Source organism: Centropristis striata, chromosome 18, assembly GCF_030273125.1.
Source record: "Centropristis striata isolate RG_2023a ecotype Rhode Island chromosome 18, C.striata_1.0, whole genome shotgun sequence".
Taxonomy (NCBI): domain Eukaryota; kingdom Metazoa; phylum Chordata; class Actinopteri; order Perciformes; family Serranidae; genus Centropristis; species Centropristis striata.
The window spans coordinates 26,402,340-26,429,656 of record NC_081534.1 but is presented as its reverse complement, the minus strand read 5'-3'; the positions used below and the strand labels follow the sequence as shown (position 1 = coordinate 26,429,656).

At 37.3% G+C, this 27,317-nt stretch overlaps 2 protein-coding genes across 5 annotated transcripts in view; both read right to left on the bottom strand.

Annotated features, from left to right (window-relative positions):
- Window positions 1–13,878, bottom strand: part of LOC131991365 (dihydropyrimidinase-related protein 5-like) — a 30,461-nt gene extending 16,583 nt beyond the window's left edge. Inside the window, exons 1-3 of the mRNA XM_059356754.1 lie at window positions 13,739–13,878; window positions 11,814–12,081; window positions 538–652 (exon numbers count right to left, since the gene is read on the bottom strand). Of these exons, the coding sequence (XP_059212737.1) occupies window positions 538–636 (99 nt within the window). The 5' untranslated portion in view covers window positions 637–652; window positions 11,814–12,081; window positions 13,739–13,878. The remainder of the gene's footprint in view (window positions 1–537; window positions 653–11,813; window positions 12,082–13,738) is intronic.
- A 1,124-nt stretch (window positions 13,879–15,002) lies between these two features.
- The window catches only part of LOC131991363 (DNA (cytosine-5)-methyltransferase 3A-like), a 68,974-nt gene continuing 56,659 nt past the window's right edge, over window positions 15,003–27,317 (bottom strand). For 2 of the 4 annotated variants that reach the window (XM_059356750.1, XM_059356753.1), the window contains 8 exons: window positions 26,454–26,538; window positions 24,997–25,142; window positions 24,383–24,473; window positions 24,063–24,211; window positions 22,906–22,991; window positions 22,686–22,755; window positions 22,033–22,151; window positions 15,003–20,489 (listed from right to left, as the gene is read on the bottom strand). In XM_059356750.1, the coding sequence (XP_059212733.1) occupies window positions 20,348–20,489; window positions 22,033–22,151; window positions 22,686–22,755; window positions 22,906–22,991; window positions 24,063–24,211; window positions 24,383–24,473; window positions 24,997–25,142; window positions 26,454–26,538 (888 nt within the window). In that variant the 3' untranslated portion in view covers window positions 15,003–20,347. The remainder of the gene's footprint in view (window positions 20,490–22,032; window positions 22,152–22,685; window positions 22,756–22,905; window positions 22,992–24,062; window positions 24,212–24,382; window positions 24,474–24,996; window positions 25,143–26,453; window positions 26,539–27,317) is intronic. The other 2 variants (XM_059356751.1, XM_059356752.1) reach the window with 2 other exon arrangements.

Sequence of the window (27,317 nt, the reverse complement as noted above, 5' to 3'; positions counted from 1 at the left end):
CTTCTTTCAATACTGCTAATTTCTCATGCATCTGTAACAGGTTCTTTTTTATAGCCATTTGAGGGTTGTTTATCTGAGCATTATAATATAAGGAAATTATTATTTAGTATCATGTAAAACTAAAAAAACATGTGATGTTGACTAATGGACCCTCATTTGTTAAGAGACGAGATCATCTCAACAGTGCTATAACGCACGTGTGTGAGAAAGCATGGCAGTAGAAGTACAGCTAAGCTTTCCAGGTTTCTGAGTCAAATGCCTCCTCTTCACATGAACCGATGCTTATTTCCATGACAACATCGTGTAAGCTAATTATAGCTTTCACTATCATCATGTGGGGCCACAGAGTTCAGTGAGCTGTTCATTCTCTCCGTACTGTATTATTGTGAAATGAGTCACACTAGCAGCTGGGGATACAGTGGACAGTGAGTGTGTGGGTCAAAACGTGTGTGTGTGTGTGTGTGTGTGTGTGTGTGTAGCATACATTTTAATGCATGGACTTTCGTAAAACTGCATTTGTATATTAATGTGGTCTACCTGCTGAATGATGCCGTTCTCAATGTAGACATCTGCTTCCTGGGTGAAGTCATCATTGACCACCTTCCCTCCCTTGATGAGGATACGCATCGACCCCATGTTGGCAGCCCAAGTCCTAAATGAGGAGGAAAAAATGCATAAACATCAAGGCAGAAAATAACTAAGAAAACGCAGCTGCATGACTCATTTGTCAATTTTGAGTGGCAGCCCACATGGAAACCACTCATTTCTTTCAGCTCTGAACGCTCCTTCCACAAGGCTCTGCATGAATGCATTTTACAACAAAGAAAGTAATATTTTGTCTGCTAATCAATGCATGCTCCTTACTTCTTACTATTGATTAAACCACGAGTCATCCATTTGTGAGCAGTAATGCATAAAAATACAGAAATATTAAGCCTTAAGAAACAGGCATCCATCTCAAAAATCCCATATTGGTCAAGTGCTAGTCCTGATGTAGAGAGAAAGAAATGTTTTACCACTCTAAAATAATCTAAGATTTTATTCTTGACCTTCGAGCCACCAACAATAATTTCACACAAGCAAAAAAAAAAATATATTCCTTCAAGGTTAAAAGCTCCTGAAAAAGCTAGTAAATTGAGCTTAAGTGACATTTCTTCATTCTATCAATCTAAATGTTGTTTCAGATGTTAACCACATCTCATTTATACTGGGGAAATGCTTTCTGTTCAGTAAATAATGAATTTAATATAACAAAAGAAAACTTAACTACAATCAAGGAGGACATTTGTTTTGAAAAACTTGGCCTTGCACCTCTCATGTCAGTTGCAGGAACCCGGCATTTCTAAACATCCTTTTCATTGTTCTGCCACAACAAATCTAAAGCCACAGCCAACAAGAATGAATGAAAAAGGGTGAACAGCATCCTGAGTGGTGTGTCTGTGCCTTTGAAAGAAATTACCAAGTCTGATATGCGGCTTGTGGCAGTGAATGTGTTTTACTGCCTTTGTGTCAGAAGTTACATAGATATAACCTGTAAGAAAGAAGTAAATACAAAACTGCATGAAGAGACAACCATTCAGAATTACTCTAATCTTATATTTTCTGCTGAGTTACACTTCTTTTGTGTCCTTTTTTGCAGACATTTGGTCTCTGGAGACCAAAAACTTCCTTCGAGCTTTTAGTGTGTCAGCTCAGTCTATGAAATATTAAAAGGCAAGCAGAGGATCTATAATTTACAAATCTATTACAGGATCTGCTGGGCTATAACAGAGTGTCATGGTTCTGCAAGGACTGGTAGAGAGTAGAGGCTTTTTAAACCTGCTTACTCACTCTAACCCACTTATCTTACTTTATGACCTGAATCAGGATGCAGGAAGAAAGATCATTGTAAATGAACAATATTTACACTGTTTTGCTGTTTCCCTACTGAAGACTGATGACAAGTGATCGAATATAATGTCTGTTTTTGTTGCAAAGATTGGACATGCGATAATGGACACAGCTGAAACAATTAGTCATAAAACATTAAGACAGAAAAATAACTAATTGACATTAAAAATGACACAATTTGAGGATTGATTAATCGTGTATTGTTGTATAATTGTTCAAGCAAACATTCTGTTTTTGAGTTTCTTTGTTTTATGTGATACTAAACTGGATAATTTTGGGTTTGGGACTCTTTGCTGCATAAAACATGCAATTTGAAGATGTCACCATGAGCTTAAGAAGAGCTTGTATTACATTGTTTCACTATGTTCCTGACATTTTATTGAAAAACCCATTAGCAGATTCATCAGTAGTGAAAATAATTAAAGCAAGGTAAGGTTTGAATGGTCCTGCAGGGCTGTTGGTAATAAACATGGATCTAATTAACCTAGTTTCAGACATTTCTACTGTATGTTGCAAAATAAGCACTTTTCAAAATGAATGCCTGGTGGTATTTGTGATGTTGTCCCTGCCCCCTCTTTTACAAGAGATAATGATAACTTCTGGCAATGGTAATTTCATTTTTGCCTGCTTGCTTAAAACCTGCAAGAATAACAATAATTTACTGGATACAGCCTTAATGCTAGGTTTTAGCTTTACCTCCAAATTCCTACACCAAATAAAATAAATTCTGAATGATTTGTACAACTTTTGCTAGATTTTGGTGTATTTATGAATATCTACATATTTCAGAGTATAATGCACATGAAAAGTGTATTTTTGCCACATGGGTTTTTACCAGCTATTGTTCTAATTTGTGATAATTTCAGATGGTTGTTAAAAAACTGTGAGAAAGTCTAATGGGATCACCAAATTGACTGAGAGCTTCTTTTACAAACATCCCTCTGTGTGCATGTGTGTATTCTGCATGGATGGCTGTATGCAATGTGTTTGATGGCTGGACACAATGGTCTCCCAGTCACACAGAATCAAACTCAAAGAGATGGAGGAGAATAGAGAAAGGAACAAGAGGAAAGAGAGGAGAGGAGGAACGAGAACAGTGAACAGAATAATGAGGAGAGACATTTGTACCCCAACCAGATTATACTAAAATGGGTAGAAAGAGGTGGAGGAATGTTGGGAAGGAGTTCTCACTTAAAGGAATACATTAGGTTTGTGTCTTTGTTTGGTAAGTTACTGTTTAAGTTATAAAAGTAACTATTTCCCAATGATAGTAAGCTCAGTGACAACAGAGTTTTATCACAGCACATGCATTCTATCTGACTCTGTTATATAGGCGTAGCATAAGCCTATTGCTTCATAACTATACAGAAATCATGTGGCTCTGGGTCAGACTCCAGTCAATCTCAGTGAAGATTGAGGGTAAAAGACGGGGTGAAAAGAGACAGAGAACTTTTAAAAAATAGAAAGGCCAAGTAATAAAGATGGCAACAGAAGGAGATGAGTCCAGTGATGGAAAAAGAGTAGAAGGGGATGATTGTGTAGAGATGAAAGATAAAGAGATTGTGGTAAACATGGTGGTGGTGATTGAGGGGAGGGGGTGCAGTATGGAAAGCAGTGCCCTAAAGGCCTGGCAGCCAGAATAAAAGATTGGTTTCCCAGGAGATGGGAACTGGAGTGCTTTCAGTGGAAAAGCCTACAGAGAAACACACACACACACACACACACACACACACACACACACACACACACACACACACACACAATTGCATGTATGGTGAAGCATACTAAAACACCAAGACAGATTTGCCAGTGGAAGTTTCTTGTCGTTAAAAAATGAGCAAAATGAGATGGATGTTAAAAAACTAGTTCCTTCCCTAGCTTGGATCATTTCAAATTAAAGCTCACTCTTGCTTGACCTCCTAGGATTTAACTGTAGCCCCAATCAGGACAGCAAGTTTGATGTAACTTATTTTTTGTTGCCGGCTGTGAAAACCTTTTGAAGTGCTGTGATGTAGTTTGAATTGCATTTATTGATTCGTATCACACACTGCTCTTCATTTATCTGGGAATATTTGCAAGCACGGTATCTGCAGACTGACATTCATGTAACACTAACTTGTGTTGAAAAGTCTATCCATTTAATCTTTGGGTTATATAGTCTAAACCGTCCTTAATTAAACAATCATTGCAACTGAAGTTGAAATACTGCATTATGATGGTTCTGTCTATTTATTACGTTGAATGTCCTCAAAGAAACACTTCTTAAGACTAAAGAAAAGGAAACACGTATTTAACTTAATAGATGTGAAATCTACTGCTTCCGTAATAAATAAAATACAGCTGTTCTGCTTTCAAAAGCCACAGAATATGAAACAGAAGTAGATCTTTTTTTCCCAAACAAGATCATTTTTGACAAATGACCCACATGAGTCTTTTGGATGTAGGTGATACTAATGCAGCCAGATTGCTACCAACTGCCACAGCCAAGCTACCAACTCACATCGAGTCCAATAGGAAATGACACCATACGGGAAACATATTGGAAACATACTGGAAACAGTGGCAGGGTTATAGTTCCAGCAGGCCTGGTGCCAGATCAAAGGACTGGCTCATTTCTGCTGGCCTTTTAGCTTCTCATATTAAATTCTGCTCCTGGATGTTTTGCAAGTGATGCAATAATAACAGCCTGCAACATGTATTTAATTCATTGCTTTAGTGCATTAAATCTTGATGTTACTGCCAGATAAAAACAACACAGTCATATTTTCTGGCCAAAATATGACAACAAATGCTTTGCTACAGATGAATCAGTTACATGTTTGGACAAATGGCTTGCAGTGTTTGTTTAATCACAGTACCGTCGTTTGTAATTGTTCATGTGATCAAAGGGTTTAATGTTGGGGAGAAGGAAATGAGGGAAAATGAGTGAGCAGGAGATAGAGAGAGAGTGATGTCTACATGAAATTCTGGTCTCGATTACTGTTACTTAAAGGCTGAAGCTGCTTTTGTCACTATTTTCCAGTCTGCTCCGTACAAACCCACACAGCTGACTGACTGTGTGAGTGGGAATGGGAACGCTGACTAAACAGACTCCTGCAGCAGACACTGAGGAGCTTTGTGTGTCTGTGAGGACTGTAAGCCAAAGGAAATTAAAGTCAACTTATATAATTGACATTCTTGACAGTGACACCTTTAATACTCACAATCACACACACGCAAACAGTAAGCCCTCCAGCTGCTGAAAGGAAGGGAGCAAAACAATCAAGGCGACCATTGCATGTCCTGTAGAGACCCTGTAGGGATATCTGTGGACGATCAATTGACAATTGGTTTGTTGGCTCTAATCATCATAAATCAGCATCTGTCCAGTCTTGTGAATCAGTTACAGTGTTCTACTTCTGTTTCACTTAATGTCTATAAATTCTGCAACAACATCAAGCTTTATGGTCCTTTCATGATGCATTTTGGATTACAAACACAGATTTGTTACATTACATGTTACATGTAGTGATGGGATGAGGCATAAGGTGACAGAGGAGATGTTATTGGACATAAAGCGATGTGAGGTGTTATGTGGCATGTGATGTGATATGAACAGATGTGAGGTGTCAGGAGGTGTTATGAGGAGTGCACCGGCTAGTTTATTTGGGTCGGTTTGGTGTGTCAGGGTGCCTAAGCTGTGCTCTGAAACAGCAGTTTTAAAATCCTGACCGATTTTGAAAATCAGGTTTTATCACGCACACGGAGAAACGTCACAGATGTTGTTGTCTCTAATCTCAAATATGCAAACACTACAAGATTTGAAAATAATGGTGCTTCACATACTACAGGATATTATTCACCATGCAAAAGGGAGCAATGCACTCATGAGATTGAGGAGACTGACGTGGTGCTACATCTTGCTGTAGTAATGCTGTGGAGTGAGAAAATAAAAATCGTAAAATGTCAACACAGGATTTCTATTCTGCAGCGTGAACTGAGGGTGAGATTTTAATTGTCAGTTTTAATATGTGTCAACAGTTGCATGCTAGCTGTTAAAGCTACTCCGTAGAGCTAGAATGCTTATCTCATTGGTTATTGTGGTCCAGCTGGAAAGTACTGATATAATTATCCAGATTTTAACTCCTCAATATCAAACATGTTTGAAATTATTGGTGGGGACCAGATGAGTCCGCAAACAAAGACTGGACCTGTAAACCCAATACCTTACCAGATAATCGGGGCCAAAATATTGGTACCAATCTCTAAGCCAAGATTTCTCCTCCGATTGTTGGGAGAAGTGAATCTGAAAAAAACTCCTGTATTCTATTTTTAGGAATGGGAGGTCAAAAATAAAAAAAGGAAAGTTGACTTTTGAACTTAGATTGTGTAAAGTCTTTCTTGATGACTTTGCCATCTGTAAAAAAAACAGCAAAACATCTAACTCGAGAGACTACCATGATGAAAAGCGAAGATCTATTATAAAAAGTCTTCAGTGCAGGTCTAAAATGTGTGTGTGAGAGTGTGTGTGTGTGTTCACTTTCTGCTGTGTCATAGCAGGTATGAGCGACAGACAGCCAGAGAGAGGGAGACAGACAGACAAAGAGAAACAGTGAATCACCAGGCAGCATTTCTCACTCGCCCTGTGACCAGCTGCTTCAGCACACACTCACACACACATATGTACTGTAAATACACACATATACACAATCTGTTCCCACATGCATAAACACACATTACGCTCACACAGAGACACACCCTGATTTCTCTGCATGCAGACAGTTTTTTTAATGGGGGTGTTAATTAATAATGAATGAGGAGCAGCAGGGAGATTTAGTCCAGACTCCCAAAGTCACATCGTCACAATGTCACACATGCTTTCTTAATACCATAGTCATACCACTCACTCACACACACACACACACACACACACACACACACACACACACACACATATGCACACACACACACATATGCAGTTTCCTATGAAAGACTTGAACTCTAGTTTTTAAGGTATGAACTGTTTCTGCATCATCAAAAATATTGTACATAGAAAAGAGTTCAGATAATTCATATTGATAAATCAAACGATTTATATTTCTCAAAACTATGATTAGGAAACATTTACTATGGCCAAAAACTATACAAAAAAAGCATTCTAGGTTTTCTAAGTTAACCATGTGTTTCTTCATTTTGGTGTTGCTTATCATTAATCGGCCAATTTTCATAAATAGTATTTTGAGAATAAATGAATGCTTATGTTTTCTTTGCAAAAATAAATGGTCATAACCGAGAAATAATCATTTCCATGATGTAGTTAAATCTAAGAAAGGCAAAAGCACCTTAAAAATGGTAAAAACTAAAAAAAGAAATTAATTATAAGGGGGTTTAAAACTCAATAGCAGAGGCAGAGCTGCCATCAGAAACAAAATGAAAAGTGGGATAAAGATTAAAACCTCCTTCCCATGATGAGTAAAAGTCAAATCTATTTTCAGAAAAAGCTTGCATGTTTAGAAACTGGGTAAATGTGACATAGTAGCTGTTGACATCCTCAGATGTCTGTTTCTGAGCAAATGCAGGCTACATGTGTGGCATGGAAATGTGTGTGTGTGTGTGTGTGTGTGTGTGTGTTGATGCATGTTGTAAGTGAGAAGAAAGGAGTAGACAGCTGCTGACTCCTGCTTGATCTGGAGAGTAATCGCCACGGGGAGGGACGGTGTACAGTGTGCATCTGTGTGTAACAGTCAATATGTATGTGTGTGTGTGTGTGTCATTACCTTGCAAATGTGTGAGCAAGTGTGTGTGTGTGTGTGTGTGTGTGTGTGTGTGTGTGTAGGGCTATTTAAAAATCCAGAAAAAACGTACATCAGACAACTTCAGAACCAACAGAACCAATTGGAGATAAGAATAGACATCACACACACACACACACACACACACAGGATGAGATTTTAAGAAGAGTTGTGGGTGTTGCTGGAGGTTCATGGATGAATAAGCCATTAGTGAATCACACACAGATAAACAGACAATAACAACAGCGGTCGCATAACTAACTAGGCCATCACTCAGAGGATTAGGGCCGCCTCACCCTCTCATGCATGCACTCTTTTATCACTTTGTAATTTTTGATTTGTGAAAAAAGACAAAACAGAAAAAGGCCTCTCTATCAATTTTTAATAACCCGACTTTATCTCTTCTCACGCAACCTGCAGAAGTTACCAAAGACGAACTTCATTTGACCTTTGACCTTTCCTCCTGTGCCACAAGCTGACCAAATATCAACTTCAGAGCAATCAGATAATTATTATGATTATTATCTATGAAGCTACTCCTTGCCATTTATTTCTTGTTGATTGAAATATGTTGTTGTTGAAACTGTGGCACATATGGTTTGGAAGAAGTGGTCAGAGTCTGTGGTGGAATGTAACGGATTACATGTATTTACATTTAATTACAATACTTAGTAGAATCATTTTTAAATACTTGTTGTATTTTTATTTTCTGTTACTTTGGTCTTCTACTCTACTACATTTCAGAGGAAAATATTGTACTTGATAGAAAGATTAGATAGATAGATAGATAGATAGATAGATAGATAGATAGATAGATAGATAGATAGATAGATAGATAGATTACTTTATTCATCCCCGAAGCAGCAGTCCGGTATTCAAGTACAATAAAATACAATAGAATAAAATACTGAGGTATAAAAGACTCTACTTTTACTCTATATATGACATGCTTACATCATATGATGCAATACTACAAATACTAATCGAGCCAGTAGTATACAAAGTATCCGAAATTGTCTTCACATGAAAATTACACATTAAAATGGTTTCACTGTTAGTGATTATAGAAAGGAGCCATACTGCATAATGAATACTAATACTGCTATTTAAACTTATTTTACTTGAATAGTATTTCAATTGCATTTGCAGTAATACGGGTGTTTGTGGCAACATTCCCAGGTAAAAATCACAGCAGCACACAGTTAATGACACGTATATCATTCAACAGCGATGGGTAGTTGGCCAGAATGGGTAGGTGGAACACAACAGACTCACTCTTTAAATCACTTGTGTGTGAAGCGGCGAATTGTTATTTCCATCCCCTGCTAGTATTTCATCTATGGCCAGACAAACAAAGAAAAGGCAGTGAGTAGAGATGATGAAAACTGCAGACGTCACAGGCGCCTCTGTTTGGATCTCTGAAGCCTGATTTCCACCGGGCGCGTTACTGCAGCGTAACGTCAGCGTCGCGTATGACGTTGCAAATAGGTAACACTCTAATCAATGAGAGCATTTCCACCGGGCGCGTAGCGTAACGTTACTGCAGCGTCGCGTCAGCGTCTCTACGCGAGCATTAGGTAGGACTTCTATTTCTCCGCGAGACGCTGCCAAATCGCGTGAATCTCAACAGAGCAGATCGCACCAGACAGGAAGTCCGACTCAGATTCAGCGTAAAACACTTCCGCCCCTTTCAAAATAAAACACAATACGCAGTTCATGCAGCCTAAAACTACTTCACATCAACGTTATGTTATGACCGGGGCACCAGATCGGCAATCAATCAATCAAAGGGTCTCAGAGGATCGGCGACACGGAAGACAAGAGACTGATTGTTGAAGTGGAACATCATACAATCATTTATGACATAACATATTGTTTTTATAAGGATAGATGGTCAGATCAACATATCTTTCACCTCAGAAAAGCAAAGTAAGTTGGTTTTTGTTGTTGTTGTTTACTTTATACACACAGTTTATCCATAGACTGTATAAATAGAGTTTAAAGTTTATCACGGGAGCTTGCGGTCTCCCGTATACGGCCGGCTCGCTAAACTGACGTGCTGCTGCAGTAACGCGTCCGGTGTGAATTGACAAGACGCAGCAAAAACGCTGTGGAGACGTGCTGCTGCAGTAACGCGTCCGGTGGAAATCCCCAGTGAGAAGTGAGATCCAAAAACACACCTGCAGTTACCCCTTACAGCCATAGGGGCAGTGAAAGAGAATGAAGATGGAGATGCTAGAGACTGTGCCTTTAAGTAAAGGATCAAAGTGATGGTAAGGGGGGAAACACTTGGGTTCATCACGTCAATGAATCTAAACTAGAAGAAAATTTGTTCAAATCACTCAAACTTTTAAGAACGTATTATTTTTAATGTATGTATTTTTACTTATTTTTACAGTCTCTGTAATGCAGTCATTTCTGGTGAAGGAATTAATTAGATGACAGAAATCCTATTATTCTTAATGGTGGATGTAGCCCCTGTAGTGGGTTTGGTGCCCTTATGATTTAAGTAGCTTGGATGATTTGCGTTGACGATATCACCATCCATCATGATGTTACATTGTGGACATCGTCATATATTTGGTAGACATCACCCAACCCTAATCTAAGCAGGTTTTCCACCGGCGGTCAGCATAGGAGATATAGTAAATTGGAATATTGCTAAAACTGTTACTTTACTTAACGATTAGTCAATAGACAGAAAGAGGACATTAACTGATCTTTCACACATCTATCACATCGGAAAATGACCTGCTCCATTCACACCTAACAGCCAAAATTACAGTAGTTTACGCTGCATGTAATTGGACTGTGGGAAGGAACTGAAGCATCAGTAAGAAAACCCACAGAGCCATTACTGGGAGAAGCACATGAAGAACTCCACCCAGAAATCTTATTGCTCACTGGATCATGGTGCTGCTCATTTTCTAGTCATAGCAACAACTCAAAACGCTTTTACACTATAAGTCAGCTCTGACTCAGTCACACACAGGTGGCCAGGGCTACCATGCAAAGTCAGCCATCGGGAGCGTAGAGATACTTCATTTAGACTGCCATGGCCAGGGATCGAACCACTGACTTCTCAGATGTGAGCGTTTGTTGCAAATTGTGATTTATGTGCTGTGCATCGATCATTATTTTAACATTTACAGACTAAAAGATGATGCAGCAGCATCAATGCGCCCCTAATGGAACACACCATGTGTAGGCTGACAGGTTACGTCATCTAATTAGGATGCTGTCTAATATATTCAATTCATTGTGCTGCACTGAGGACCCCTGAGCCCCCTACAGCATCCTCAAGGGTCCTTCAACCAAATGATGCTTAGGTCTGATATAAAACCAGAGCAGGTATGCATGAATAAAGAAAAACCTGCACACAAAGCTGGATGAGATCAAATCACCTGTTCAGCTCACATTATGTTCCCAAGCACGCACACACGATCATGGCGTGCACACACGATCATGGAGTGCACACACACACACACACACACACACACACACACACACACACACACACACAACCCAGCAGGCTCGTTTGTATGCATGACGACTACAGACCCTCCTCTTCTTCATCCCCATCATCATCACAGTGACTCAATATATTTGGTGGAACTGAGAATAACCTATAAACGAATATCAGACTTACATAACCGTCAACACATACACACACAAACACACGCATATTGCACACAGCCTTACTGCACTGATGGCACGCCAAATACACACACACACACACACACACACACACACACACACGGCCAAACCTGATTCATTTTTTGTAGATTTAGCGTCATGTTAGATTAATAGGTCATTAAAAATATCAAGCAGTGAAGGAAATACATGCATTAATTAATTCCCATTCAAATGTAGGAGAAATGCCCTTCTGGGTGGGCTAAAACTGTAAAATAAGACATAAAAATAATAACAATTGATGCTTTACGCACATGTTAATGTACCAAGTTTAAAATAAACCGTTATCAACGGTTACAACCCTGCGGTTATTAACGTTAGGCGTCATGTAATCAATAATTTTGTCGGTCTAACAGGTATATTGATGATTAATTTGCTTTCACTCTTGTGAAGAACTACTAGATATATTAAAATAACCCCTGACATGTTAATTTTTCACGTTATTTTTGCCTTTCTTACCCTTTTTCTTCCAGGTTCACTGATCCTCCTCAGCAGGAGCTTCTCACCGTTGCCCAGCACTAGCCGAGTGCGCGAGGACAGCTGGCACAGTGCGAGCCGCAGATGCTTTGGTGCCGACGGTCCGGCTGCAGCCAATCAGGAGCCGGGAGAAGCTGAGCAACAGAGAGACTGGCCAATAGGTGACGAGATGTGTGAAGGGGCGGGTCTGCGCTGCTCAGTAGACAGGGGCGTGTCCGCTGCCTCCAGAGACTGGTGCTGCCTTCACATGCTGTCGGAAGAAGGCGGATACATTTACAATCCAACTGATTGTCACCCTGTTAAAATAATCGCTTAAGTAATTTATTGTCAAAATTGTTTTTTTTTTGCCTAAATCATCTCCTCATGACGCCGGTCACCTATGGTAAAATCGCCTACATCCTCAGTTGATCAGATCATGTGATTTTACCCCTTTAAGATAATGGCCTATGTGTGACTTAAGCAGATTTGTTATGCCTAAGTCAAAATAAAAGGTGACTTAGGATATTTTTTGAACATGCCTTTGTGACTTTTGAAGGTGTCTACATAAGAGTGACATGAGCGTGTCATAAACATGACATGGGATGTGTCTTGAACATTAATGACACTTTGAAGTTACATTAATGCCCATGATATTTGTCATGTCATGTTTCTGTCAGGCTTGTGTGAATCTTATGTAGACACCTTCAAAATAAAGTGTTACCATGTCTTGCTTAAGTCACAAAGGCATGTTCAAAAATGTATTAATTTATTTCTCTTAAGTTACATAATTTACACACAGTGTTATTACTATGCCAATAGCCATCCTTTGTTACATCTTTTTTGAGTGAAATGATCAATAAATGTCATATGTTACACTTTTGGTGAAGTTTTTTGTGTTTCTTGCAAAACTTGAAAAAATGAGTTGATTATTTTAACAGGGTGACGATTAATAATCCAACTGATTATAAGAATTGTAAATGTTTTAATGATTTAATCTAGTAAGTGAGGTACAGATCAATATAAACTATAAAAACTCAACTATTGGCAGATTAAGATACTTTGCATTGACTCAGATTAACAGCTAAAACGATTAATAATAATGATGTTAATATATCAATAATGCCCGTAGCTACCTACTTTTAGCAATATGTAAAGTAATATATGAAATATATATTAATTAATTAATAAATTCTCCATATTTACAAGCAGCAACATTTAGAGGGGGAACACATGATTGCATCAATAATATTATTATTATTATATAATAGTATATAATATATATAATAATATATATAATATATAATAGTAACTATATATAGTTATTACTCAACTGTACTTCACTACAGATAGACAACATGAAATGGAGGAACATGTGAATGGATCAGTAATTATAATTAACTATTCTGCGTAATGAGTACTTTTACTCCTGGTACTTTATGTATGTTTTGATGCTAATAAAATATATTCATACATTTTGCAAATATACATGCTAGTATTTTGACTTTTAATTGTAAGTAGGAAGAGTATTCATACACTGTTACTACTTTTACTTCATTAAGTGAACTGCTCTAACGTGAATGTTCCTACAGGTGGTCAATAAAATATGATTTAAGCTTATAATTAAGTGAGGAGTATTTTGTTAGGAGCGTCCAATGTCTAATTTGGCCCAAATCCACATTATTATTGTTGGCCAAGCTCTCTAAAAAATCAATTTTAAACACCCCCAACTAAACATATATACATTTGATGAATGATATATGATATATTACCAGAAGTTACATCAAAATATTAAATTCTGTCACTCAATTTGAACCCAGGTGGCTTAAATGAGATGAATTACCAGCATTAAATAGTAAAAATATAAGTCACAGCGTCCAGTTTGGTATTATTTCTGACCCAGAGCACTTGAGTGCTGCGTGTCCACTCACAAAAGCTTACAAGGAGCACCTGAAGGCAGCAATACGGGGCTGAAGGACCACAGAGTGGAGACTCTCCCTCCTCCTTGGCAGCATGGCGGCTGGTTCTGTGGTGGGAGTGAAGGAGGCGAGAGCAGCGTGAACACAGGACTGCTACAAGTAGAGGTAAGGAAAAAAAGGATATAACACAATATTGCAATATTTTGCATGGCAGTATCATATCAATACATGTATTTATATTTTATTAGAAACATTATATATATTGCAAATCCAAATTAAACTTCTTGGTAATAGAGTAATTAAATCAATTGCTTTTACAGTCCACTAGATGGTGCTGAGTTTGATTTAATTAGAATACATATATTATTTAATTAAATTCAATTAAATAATTGGGATGAAATAAAAATTAAATATAATTTAAATAATTTTGAATGGTTCAAAATACCTATAGTGTACATAATTAATAAATAATAATTAATAAATATATATAAATAAGTAATTAAACATGTTTATATTCAGTTGCATTGGACTGTGATACTGTAATAAAAATAGTTCAGCATTTCAGTTAACTCAAACACCTATAACAGGTAGGTATAAGGTTTTTTATGACATGTTGGTCATTCTGTCTGCTTGACAATCCCATTTTGCTGCAATAAAAACAACTGAAGTTAGACATTTAACATTTTTAAGATAAAACAGATGCTGAAAAAGTTTTCATTTGGAGATATATCACAATATATGTCATCACAGCACTCAGCATATTGCAAAACGTTAAAAATCACAATAATCTTTATTTTAGATCTTAATAAAGACTATACCACGATTCAATCCAACATAAGGATGATATAGGTCACAATTTAGTCTTTAACACCCTGATAGTGAAGTAAAACATGTCGTATAAACTTGCAGCTTACTTACATGTTTGTTCTGCAGTCCGTTTTGTGAGAATTGGAGCCTTTTACAACACCAGGTTTTCCTAAAATAGTGGAAAAGTCCTGCATCCAAAACTTACTTAAGTAAAAGTACAAAAGTATCAGCATAAAAATGTACTTTAAGTATCAAAAGTAAAAGTATTGTTATGCAGAATGAACCCACTCAGATTGTATTATATATTCTAAATATATTTTTAGATTATTTGTATTTTATCAAGATAGAGCTCATTTTAACTACTTAATATACTGTTGTGTTGCTAAATTGTCAGAGGAAACAAAAGTCAAATTGAACGTTGACCCACATAACGACATAAATGTAGATAACACAGAGCCTTTAGACTAAATCACAAGAAACAGTCCTTTTTTTTTATTCACGGTTCATTTCTTACATTGTTCAAGTACAAAGTTAAAATGCCTTTTTAATTAGTTCATATTCATACAAGAGTAAAATAATAATAGTGCCTTTTCATTACTACGACAAACTTAAATACAGTCATTGTAAAGACAAACTTGATTTATACTCCTAACAATATATTTTTCTTATTTTCAGATAAAATTTTAGCACCTTTTGAAACACCGCCAGGTCCTCCTTTTTACTAAAAGCTCATCTTTCCTTTAGTCCATGAGATGAGTGTCTGCATGCGCCACAGCATTGTATTTGTCTGTGTTGTGCATGTGTCTCTGCGCCTCTGTGTGTGTGTCATTAACAGTGTTCGTTCTGTGTGTTTATGTGTTTGTATCAGTGTTGAAAACAGCGCATCACGCAGCCTAAAAGCTGTTGATAGGCGAACAGAAACATCATCACCGTGTCACCCATCTTTTTAAAATGTCGACTCCATTCTTCTTGATTTTTTCTCCGACTTCTCTCACAAACAGACGCACGTTGAAATAACACAAATTAGCTCAAGTTCTGCTTCTGAGCTTGTGGTTTTTTAACATTATTTTGGGGCTTTTAAACCTTTAAAAACAGATCTTTAAAGTCCAGTAAAGCCTAATTTTATAAAGTTTGAGTTCCTAATTTTTTTTGGCTTTATGATGTTGTATTGGTGCTTCTTTAGGGGGATTTTTAGAGGCCACGAGGAGGTCAGAGTATCCCGTATTCAACCTTGTCTCTTTAATTTATGTTCCTTCATAACACAACTGCTTTATTCAATTCACCAGGATTACAGCCACAGTTTTAAACGTGTTTTTCAGTAAAGTTTGTTTAGGCAACAAAACTACCTGGTTAGGTTTGGGAAGAGATCGTGGTTAAAAGAAATACATTTATTACTGAAAATAATTTCAGAATTTCATCTTTTTAGAGATAAAACTGTCAAATATTTCACAAGAAATGAGAAAATGTAAACTTAATTAGCCAACTGGAAACATTTTATCCATTTTCCTCAGACATGCACAAATTATTTTTCACTTTTTTGTGAAACTGTATCATAATTGGTGCCTAATTTTTTTGCATGAAAGGTGTTTGCATGTTGTTTCTGTTGGTTGGTGAAATGACTGAATCCTTGCCTCTCTCTGCCATGATTATACTATTCTCCCAATTAAGGTGATACCTTTAAAAAGAAAAAAGTTCAGTATAATTAAAGGGTTCTAAACTATTGACATGATTACAAGGCAGTTTTTAGGACATTTCACAGATTTAGGAACTCTTTTTAGCTCGAAAACACTTTGAGAAATACTCCAAAAATTCTAAAATTAGGACTGACAGGCTTTATTTTTAAGAGTTATTCCTAAATAAGTGAGTTAAAAGCTACTTTTAGTCTTAAGAATTTTCATTAATATGCCCCCTGACAGTGATAATATCCACATTTTCCCAAACAATGCTAAATTTGTCATTTTTTAACCGTACACTTGCAGGTTTGACTGGCTTTTAAAAATGTATTTTATACATCTAATTTATCTTTTATTGCTTGTGCCTATGATACTTCAATCTGCAAACAAATTAAACACATATATATACAAATATATATGTATATAAATGTATACATACATAAATGATACATATAACAGGTGAGTCTGGGACATGGTCTTTTTTTTATCTTGAACTTGAACTTTAGGATACAGTATCTGTATTGCAGTATTTTCTGTGTTATTTCAACCCGCCCTTGTTTTTGAGCGCCTTTTAGCTCGTCGTTCTAACAATTTCTCTCGGCATCCTTGGGTACAATAGAACAAGTCACTATACTAACTGTAATATATGCTTTCTCGAGCCTGGCTCTCTCCCCTCATAGGCTGAGACTGAACTGAACTGAGCACCAACCTGGAACAGTACACACACACAATAACAGATTATTATTGTAATTATTATTACCATGATTATTATTATCATTACTCCCTAATCTAACATGGAATCGGAGATTACACTGACTGACTGACATGCAGCACCTGGGGGTCAGGGGAGTGGAAGGGGAGGGGGGGGGGGGTTTCGGCTGGGGGAGGGGGGGGCGGGAGCACCAAGCGACACAGGGTGGTGATGTCACACCCAGCGGCGCCCTGTGGAAGCCTGATGGCAACAGGCGGCCGGCAAAAAACACAGTGTGTATGCATGTGTATGTGTCGATGTCGATGTATCGTAAAGGAGTTCAGAGAAAGCGTGAAAGTCAGCACTGTGTTTTCCAGCAAATGTGTGTGTTTGTTTGTGTGTGTATGTGTGTGTGAATAACCTGCAAAAGCACTGTAAAAAAGACTTTAAGAGTTTAAAAAGCACCTGAAGGTTGGTTGTATAAACGGAGAGTAAACATGATGGAAAAAACTTTGAAACCTGCTGGTTTATTATTGTTGTTTTTTTGAAAACTGTTTGTGCATATGTATGTATGTGTGTTTATGTTTGTGTGTTGGCAAAGACTGCATGTGTCCAGTTATTAGCTGGTATCTGAGGAAGGTCAGAGGATCGGAAGGCTTCCTGGAAAAAGATGGTCACCCGAAGACCAAAAGCACCAGACTGAAAGAGATGATTTTCTCTCAGAGACAGCCCTGTTTAAATAAAACATCAGCGTGTGATCGGGACGCGCGTGAAGACGAGTTTTGGAAATATTTTTGCAACAAGCCTGACTTGCTTAGTTCAATTCAAGGTCACAGAGTTTATCCCAGAATGCACTGGGAGAAAAAGGCAGAGGAAGGTAGTGTGTGTGTGATTTTAGAGAGTCAGATATTTAAACAGGGCTGTCTGTTTTTTTAGTCGTAGGAAGTAGAAAACCAGCATAGTGTCTGCAGAGTAAAGGTGTCTCTGGTTTCATGTCGCTGCATTGAGCCGAGAGGACATTTCACATCCTGAAGCAACGAAGGAAACTGCAAGAGCTGCTGGACTGTGTGGACTCGCTTTAACCAAACAGAAAAAGGGGCAAGCGAAGCTTTAAGTAACCACAAGAGTTCAAATGCTGCTATGAGCTCGATCGAAATCATCAAAAAGTCCTTTAAGTGAGTTTGATGGATGTTTTCGGAGGCAGCGCTGCTCTGGAGGCAGAAATAATCTCACAGGACGGAGACGAAGACTGATAGTGTTTTAGAGTTTTTAATCCTTTAAGTGACAGAATCTCTCACATTTTGACAAATCTGCAGTTTTAAAAGAAACAAGTACTTTAGGCTACAATCTCAGAGATCTCTGTTTTGTCGTCTTTGGCGGCACGTATGGCAATAAGCAATAATTGCAGGTGTGTTTTTTGGATCGTTTTAGCACCTGTAGTCATCACTTTTTGCTTTGTTTTTTCTTTGGCCGAGGAAATCATTGAATCGCTAGCAGAGACCAGAATAAACAGCAAAATGCTTCACACACAAGTGAGTTAAAGAGAGAGTGTGTTGCATTAAACATGGCGCACAGTAGAGGGTTTTTTTTAAATGGTAGTTGATATTAAAGACGTAGGAGACCATAAGGAGACATAGCTGCAGATGTATTTATAAAAAAATCTTTTGGCCCTTTTTTGGCTTTATTGATAGGGGTAGAGATACAGAGTGAAAGGGGGATTCAGGGGGGAAGAAATGCAGGAAAGGGCTTCGGGTCGGATTCAAACCCGGCCCTGCCAGCTTGCAAGAACCAAGCCTCTGCTGTATGAGCTCTACCAGGTGTGCCACCAGGATGCCCCATATCGGCAGATTTTTTAACATTTCTATCATAAAAATGCACCCGCAGATGGTTCAGTCAGAACACAGGACCACTCACTTGGCTTTCATATGAGTTTGTTCACTTTGACGTGACAGATTTTGAGGTCTAAAAGCCTAAAATTTCAGTTGTGAGTGCCTTAAGATGCTATGTCTACAGTACTGCTTTCTGCTCTAATTGTATACTGGAAATTCTATTATTTTCTGTCAAGTTGTGGTCGACATTGCAGCTTGTTCTTTTGTAAAGTCATTGAGGCATAGACTACATTGAGTGTTGACTTAAATCCAGTATTTTTAATGTCAGATTTAAACTTCTGCACAAAGCTGCACTTTAAATTTCATAGTGAATGGTGTTGACCGATGAAACTATGCTGCTAAGAAGCTGCTAAACTGTATTTGAAAAAGAAGCAGCATTATTGCATTACTGATGAATCTCTTCCTTCACGGGAGTAGAATATTTATTTCACATTTTGAGCATGATGTTTTAGTGTAATCCTAGTTGTTTAAGAGAGTAAGAAAGACAATATCGGATTGTTTTCGGCAGATATTTTTGAGCCATCCCCTAGCGGACATCACTGACATCCTTTCAGCCAATATGTCCATCTTTAGAGGAAGATAAAGAACATTTTTGGTGTAATTTTGCCAAACATTTGTTTTTATTTGTACCTCCAGTGCAGCTTCTCCACCAAGAAACAAATAACATTCTGATTTAGATGTAGTGATCTCAGAAAAGGCATATTCATATGAGTCTATTTGATCATAGTTGCATTAATTTTTCTCCTGGACGCTCTCCTGAACGCTCTCACTAAATCTGAAAAATAGATATATTTTAAAAATTCAGCTCTCTTGCCTCGTGTTGCCTCCGCCTGCTTGTCAGCATTTTGGTTCAGGACACTAAACTGTAGCGACTGAAACATCCAGAGACCGTCTTGTCTTCTAGAGCACCAAAAACTTTAAAAGTGTTTTATTAAAGTGGCACCATTTTGACTCCATCACTGCCTGACCAGCACCACAAGCGTTAACTGGTGTGTGTATGTGTGTGTATGTATGTGTGTGTGTGTGTGTGTGTGTGTGTGTGTGTTAATTGCACGGTAAAACACCAGCAGCACTGTCACTACGCATGGATACAGTTAAGTGTTAGGGTTCGGAGGGGTTCAGTGGTGTGTTGATGTGTTCAGAGAGATGTTAGAAACAGAAATTCAGGACATCTTTGTCAGTTTAGCGCCCCCTGCTGGAGGTTTGAACTCCAGCTGCTGTGACACAGTAAAGCCAGAAGACACCAGTTTCAAGGTCGGATAGGAAGTTTGTGTGTGAAGACAGTACAGAAACCCTGCACCAGTATGTGTGTATCTGTGTGTGTGTAAATCTGCAAGGTAGCACCAGGGGACTAAGGTCAGCCAGTGGTCTACATGGGATCCAGAGAAGCAGTCCTTTACAGTGTATGTGTGTGTGTGTGTGTGTGTGTGTAAATATGTGTATGCCATCTTGTGTCAGCCAACCTTCATGTACGAGCTGTATACTGTGTGCCTGCCATTATTACATACCATTTATGTATTTGTTTGTGTGTGTGTGTGTAAGAGAGAGAGTTGGTGCGTGACTAGTTGCAGGCGAAGTACTCCTTGAGCGGGGCGAAGAGGTGCCTGATGACGGGGACGCTCCAGGAACGTCCCAGAAGCCTTTGCCTGGCCAGACGACTCATGTTGGACACGTCGGTGTAGTGGACGGGGAAACCAAACACCCTGGAAACACACACACACACACACACACACATACAACATTTAATTTATTTAGTTTGAATTGGATTTAATCTCAATTAAAGAGCAACTCAAGCGCAGAATTGTATGTTTTGATAGTATGTAGGAAGTGTAAACACTTTATTTTTTAGGGATTTTTTAAAAGAGGCATGTAGAATAAAGTGATTTTGAACAAAAGTCACAATTTAAAGCTTCTTATTTTTTCATTTTTGTCATGGGAACATTTGTCATTAATGATGTGTTTAAGGACCGTTGGAAAGTTACATTCTGGACAATAATGCCTGTTTTAAAAGTTTCTTTCTATGATAAACTGTGTATTTCTGGCAACTTTTTAAAAGAAAACATACTTTTTTTTTTCTAGGGTTCAGAGGGTTAAGGCAAGAAACCCGTTACAACTTTTTACCAGATTTTTCCACAGCTTTGAATGCGCAAATGTTCTTTTTATTTAGTTTGATAGTAAACAGCTCCAGCACCTCAGCTAAGTCTGATGCCGGGTGAGCTGTGATTTTTTTCACAAAAGTTAAACTGGATTTAAGATTGGATTATAGATAATAAATAAATCGTCAATTGTGAGAAAGTAAAGTTAAATTCATAAATCCTCAAATGCTAAGACTTTTTTCTGCGTTATAGTCTGAACTGTTAATTAATCAAGAAAGTAATTGATAATGTAAGTTGACAGTCGTTGCTGCCAGAGTAACATAACATAATAAACTTTAGACCAGTTAAACCTGACATCATGTAGTTATTATTTTGTTTTTTTGTAACACGAGATCAGACACATAATCCAACGTTTATCTGTTTTCTCACAACTTTTCTAAATTTTTAAGTATTTTCAAAGGTCTCACTGCAAAAGGGACCTTTTACTGTAATGAACAGTGTCTTCTTGCAAAAGGAAACATTTTTTGACATACAGGGGCATACAATTGGACAGAAATCTAATTTGGTTGTTAAGAAAAATAGTAATTATTTGGTCAAAATCAGTAAAATAGCTGACATTCATGGAAAAATTATTAGATCACTCTTGTTTTTTGAATGCCTGGTACAACTAAAGGTACATTTGTTTGGACAAATATGATGATAACAACAAAAATAGCTGATAAGAGTTTATTTAAGAGCTGATATCTAGACATTTTCCGTGGTAATAACCAAAACCACTATCAAGAAAACCATGAAATATAATGGATAATATTTTTTTCCATGACTGTAGAGTGGAAACTCTAAATGTGGCACAACAAGACAATAAATTAAAAGATAGCTGTCTAAATTGGCCCATGAATGTGTTAGAAACACAGATTTGTCTTCATTTACGTCATGAATAAAGAGTTTTAGAGAAAGTGAGGCAGCACACACGGAGGTAACACACTTCAAATCAAATATACTGAGTTAATAAAGTTATTTATGTCCTACAAATACATTCAAACAAAGCCGATTAGAAACACAAACACAATCGAAATGAGCTAGAGGGATTTAAACCCTACCAACACACACACACACACACACACACACACACACACACACTCCACTGTACCTTTCCATCTCAGTACACCAGAGGATGTCCTCCTTGCTGTCCATGTAGACGGGGAAATGCTCGTCTTTCCCCTGCTTCACAGAGTTGGATCGTGTCGTTATCGTACGCAACTTCTCAAACTGGAATTAACATCCAGAACCAAACACACACACACACACACACACGCAAACACAGACAGACACACAAGACACACACACACAAACCCTTTTTAATCCTACAGCTGTCCCTTTTTGTACAGCAGCTTTTCTACGATGCATTGTGATTTAAAAAAAAAAAGGGCAAAGTCATCGTTAACAAATTTGCTGAAGAACTGACGGATAATTCCACTTGCTGGTTGAGCAAAAGTGAGAGATAAATGAGTACATTTTTGCAGAATAAAAGTATTAAAGAAGTATTATACTGTATATCTGACAAAAACAAAAACTGTATATCTGACAAAAACATGAAATCCAAGTGATAATACTTTATGATACTGTAGGCGTACCGATGTCATTTATCATGCAGTTTCTTCCATTTTTTGCTTTTTTCTTAATATCAAATAGAAAGTAAACATTAAATACTTTCCACATTTGGGTTTTTTTTTACTTTCCACACTTGGTGGATAAGCACAGACACACACATTTAAACATACACACACTCTCAGAGGTGGATACCTTGGCTGTGCGGCCGTGCTCGAGACAGTCCTGGAGCTCTAGTTTGTCATTCGTCATGGCTGTCAGAGGTCTGAAAGGTGGAGAGGGAAAAAGGGGCAAAATATTCAAACATGTGACTCATAATTCAGGTTTAGTATCTAATGAGAAATACAGACTTGTTGTCAAGTAAATTGAAAGTGAACTGATCAGGAAAATGAGGGTTTGTGTGTGTTTGTATCACCTGGACATGCCCGGCAGGTTTCCCCAGAAGTAGCGAGCGCGGTGGGCGGCGGAGACCTCCTTGGCGTCGATCATCACTGGGTTACACTGAAGAGAAACAGCAGGATTACTTCTCGTTTCATTTAATATCAACATCTTCTTTTCTGAGAGACTGCAGGTCTGATGTCCACAGTGGAACATCACATTAGACGCGGATATCGTCTACATCCACATTGATCGAATCATATGGGCACAAAGCTCACTACAGGACCTCAATCCACCATTACTAATAATAAAAAATGTAATCCCAGAAATGATCAGATTCCATAGACTATAAATGTTAGAATGTGAAATGTTTGTAAAGAATTTAATTAGTTGTGTGGATAAATTCTCTTTTACTTTGGAACTTGATGTTTTTTCCCACACAGAAGAGCCCCTGCATGAGCTAAAAATGTTTGTTCATCCTAATAATTCAGTGGAATAGAAAAAGAAATGAGAAAAAAGGTATTTTGCTCAAGTTTAATGTTTAAAATTAGATCAAATCAGCCTGAATTGATCCCCTGAAGGGAAATTTGACTGGTAATAAATAAATGAATACAGACAAATAGAGAAAGTAAAAAATAAGAGGTATGTACAGGTGCATCTCAATAAACTAGAATATGATAGAAAAGGTTATTTATGTCAGTAATTCAATTCAAAAAGTGGAAATAACACAATATATAGATCCATTACACACACAATGAAACATTTCATGTCTTAATTTATTTAATTTCTTCTCATTATAATAAATATGGCTTACATTTAATGAAGACCTAAAATGAAGTGTCTTGTCTTGTTAATATAGAAATATTATAGAAATATAGTATGTAATGCATTAAATCAGTATGTCATAATAAAGGGAGACTTCAGTATTTTCCAACCAAATTTTTGCATGTTTTTGTGTCTAGGTGACTAATGAGAACAAAAAAATAGTATTGAGCGAGAAACAGGCAGCAATTTAAACATTTTTTGCAATTTCACACCACCACTGTATATTCACTAAAAGTGCTTCTTAGTGTCACAAACAGGCTCAGATTGTTATTATAAAATTAAATAAAATGTTTTTCTTTTCCTTTTGATCCTCAAAGATGAGCTCTGTTTGTTATTTACATCTCGCTGGCAAAAAGAGAAATCTCTTACCTCTAAAAAGCGGGAGATGTCCCGTTTGTCGCTGACTCCCATGGCGACCACGTTCTCAAACAGCCAGTAGAACGGACGCTCGTCGCCTGGTTTTGGTCGAGCGTCGTGCAGCAGACGGTAAAACTCGAAAAACAACCGTCCGGTTCCCTCTGCAGGAAGAGAGAGAGAGAGATATAAGAGTTCAGCCTTCAGATTTCATTTCATGTGAAGTTCTCCAGTGCTTCTCATTATTTGCAGTTTTAATATTTAATTTTACTGCAAATTTTTAGATTTACTTTGATGTGACTTTGAACCCAGACAGATTCAGAGCGACTTCTTACCGAAGAGTCCTTTCCTTGCAGGGTTGACTATGGAGAGGTCGTTGCAGGGGCTTCCTCCGATCACCAGGTCAAATGGTCCCCACTCATCGATCTAAGAACATCAGCACAGAAAAAAACAGGGTTAAAACAAAACAATCAACCAGCATGTAAGAAAAAAACCAGCATTTCATTTTCCTCTCGTGTGGTCTGATGTGTCCCCACATGATTATTTATCCTGAAACAAAGCTGCGTTTCACTCACTTGTTTGTTGTTGTCATAGTAACATAATATAATAAACCTTAGACCAGTAAAACCTAATCTGACATATTGTAGTTATTGTTATTATTTAGTTTTTGTAATACTATGGGACTTCAGACACATAATCCACATCTGTGTTTTCTCACAACTTTTTCTTAATTTTTATTAGTGCAAGTACTTTTGAAGGTGTAAAAGGGACTTTTTACTGTTATAAACAGTGTCCTCTTGCAAAAGGAAACATTTTTTTTTATATATATGGGGGAATAAAATTGGGGAGTAATGTAATTTGGTTGTTTAGAAAAACAGTAATTATTCAGTCAAAATCAGTAAAATATAGCTGACATATATAAGTTGAATTAAAGCCGCGTTTCACTCACATGTTTGCGCGTCACGTTGCGTACGTCGCCCACGTACATGATGCGTCCCTGGTGTCGGACCATGCCCACGGTGATGGAGTCCTCACACACCTCAGACGCCACGTATTTGTCAACCTGCATGCCCAGATCCTTCAGCACCAACAGACCTGAGGGTACAAACACACACATATATATTTACTAAGTTAAATGAAAACTGTGTGAGCAAAATCATTCATGTTGACGCCTCCTTTACTCCAGCAATGAGACATTAAATGCTTATTTTCCTCAAAACAGAGAAATGTTTAGTTAAATAATTAATCAGTCAGCAATGACCTTTTAAAGCTGTAATTAATTATTAATTATAATTAAATTAAAATGTGAAACTTTCTCCAGTTGAAGCCCGTTTTTTGTTTTACATCATTGTTAATTAATTCAATATTTTTAGCATTTGGATGAATTCCAGAAATTTTCATTATTTATAATGTTTGAAGAACAAAACAAATAATAAAGTAATTGTACAAACAGGTATTTTGTGAGATGAGAAATGTAGTTCACTGAGCGTTTCCTACAAAAAGTTACTTCAACAAAACCTACGATAGTTGCAAAATTATCTTTTAAATTGACAAAATTAGGTACTTTTTTACATTTACTTGAGTAAAGACCTGAGGGTACAAACACACACACATATTTATTTAAAGTTAAATGAAAACTGTGTGAGCAAAATCATTCATGCTGACGCCTCCTTTACTTGAGCGATGAGACATTAAATGCTTATTTTCCTCAAAACAGAGAAATCATTAGTCAAATATTTAATTAGTCAGCAACGACCTTTTAAAACTGAAATAATTTATTACATTCTCAGTTCCAGCCTCTCTCTCTTTCTTTTGTTTTACATCATTGTTAATAAATTCAATATTTTTCTGCTTTTGGAGAAATTGCAGACTTTTTAAAAATTATTAATATTGTTTTAAGGACAAAAAAATAAATAAAATAATTGCACAAACGTGTATTCTGCAAGATTCACCGAACGGTTTCACACAAAAGTAAATGTTACTTCAACAAACCTACGACAGACGAAAAAATGATCTTTTAAATTGACAAACATCATGAGTACTTGTCCTTACTTGAGTATTTCCATTTATGTAACTTTATACTTCTACTCCACTACCTTTTGAGGCAGATATTGCACTTTTTTACTTCACTACATTTAGCTGCCAGTTTTAGTTACTTTTCATGTCGAGATTTAACAGGAAAAAAAATAAAACTAGTATGTATTTTAATAAATTAAACCACATAACAGTATATTTAGCAGTCAAGATGAGCCGTACTTTGACAACAGTTAAATGCTGCTCACATAAATGCATCAAAAATATATTTGGAATATATATATAATGATCTGAGTGGGTCCATTCTGCTTACTTCTGAGTACTTTAACTTTTACTCCCATCATTAAAAATGTCAGCCTAACGAATACGTACCTGTGGCAATGCCGTCAAACAGCGAGAGAACTCTGATTGGTTTCCTCTTCTCCGCTGCGACTGGAGGATACAACTTGGCCGGCTCCTGAAATAAAACACAAAGAGTTAAGAGTAGAGACACTGATGAGAACAAGATGAGATAAATATTGAGCTTTACAACATGTAGAGAGGGCAGAGCGGCACATAAACAGTCAGCTTTATCAATGATGAAAATCTCTTTTTGGCAAAAAAGTCAGACTGAAGAACATCAATAATTGAATGTGAACACGGTCTGTTTTGAAGTGTTTTAGCCTCCGTGGATAATTTATCATTTCATAGCTGCTAGTCGAGCCCCGGAGCAGAAGCCACGCTGATCCACAGATATTAAAGTTTCCCATTTAACTGTGATGTATTTCACCTAATTCTTCCAGCAAGGTTATGATGTTAGATTAGATCAGGGTGGCAAATGGATCAAGCTTAGGACTCATAATTGATTTACGGGACTGGGATGGTGTCATGGGTAGGTGCAGAATGAGCAGAGTGTAGTTAATAGAAAAGTATTACACTCTGGAGTCACCAGAGATGTGAGAAATGTATGTGAATCCCTTGAAATTACCTAGTTTTCTGCATTAATTTGTCATGAAATGTGATCTGATCTGCATCTAAGTCCCAAATACAGGCAAATGAAATGTGCTTAACCTAATACCACACAAACAATTATAATATTTAATGTCTTTATTGAACACAACCATTAAACATTCAAAGAGCTGCTGGAAAAAGTAAGTTAACCCTTGGATTTAATAATGTTTGTGTGGTTTTATGTTAGACACTACTGGCAAAAACATTTTTTTTTCATGCACTGATCAATTTTATGGTTTTGGGCTA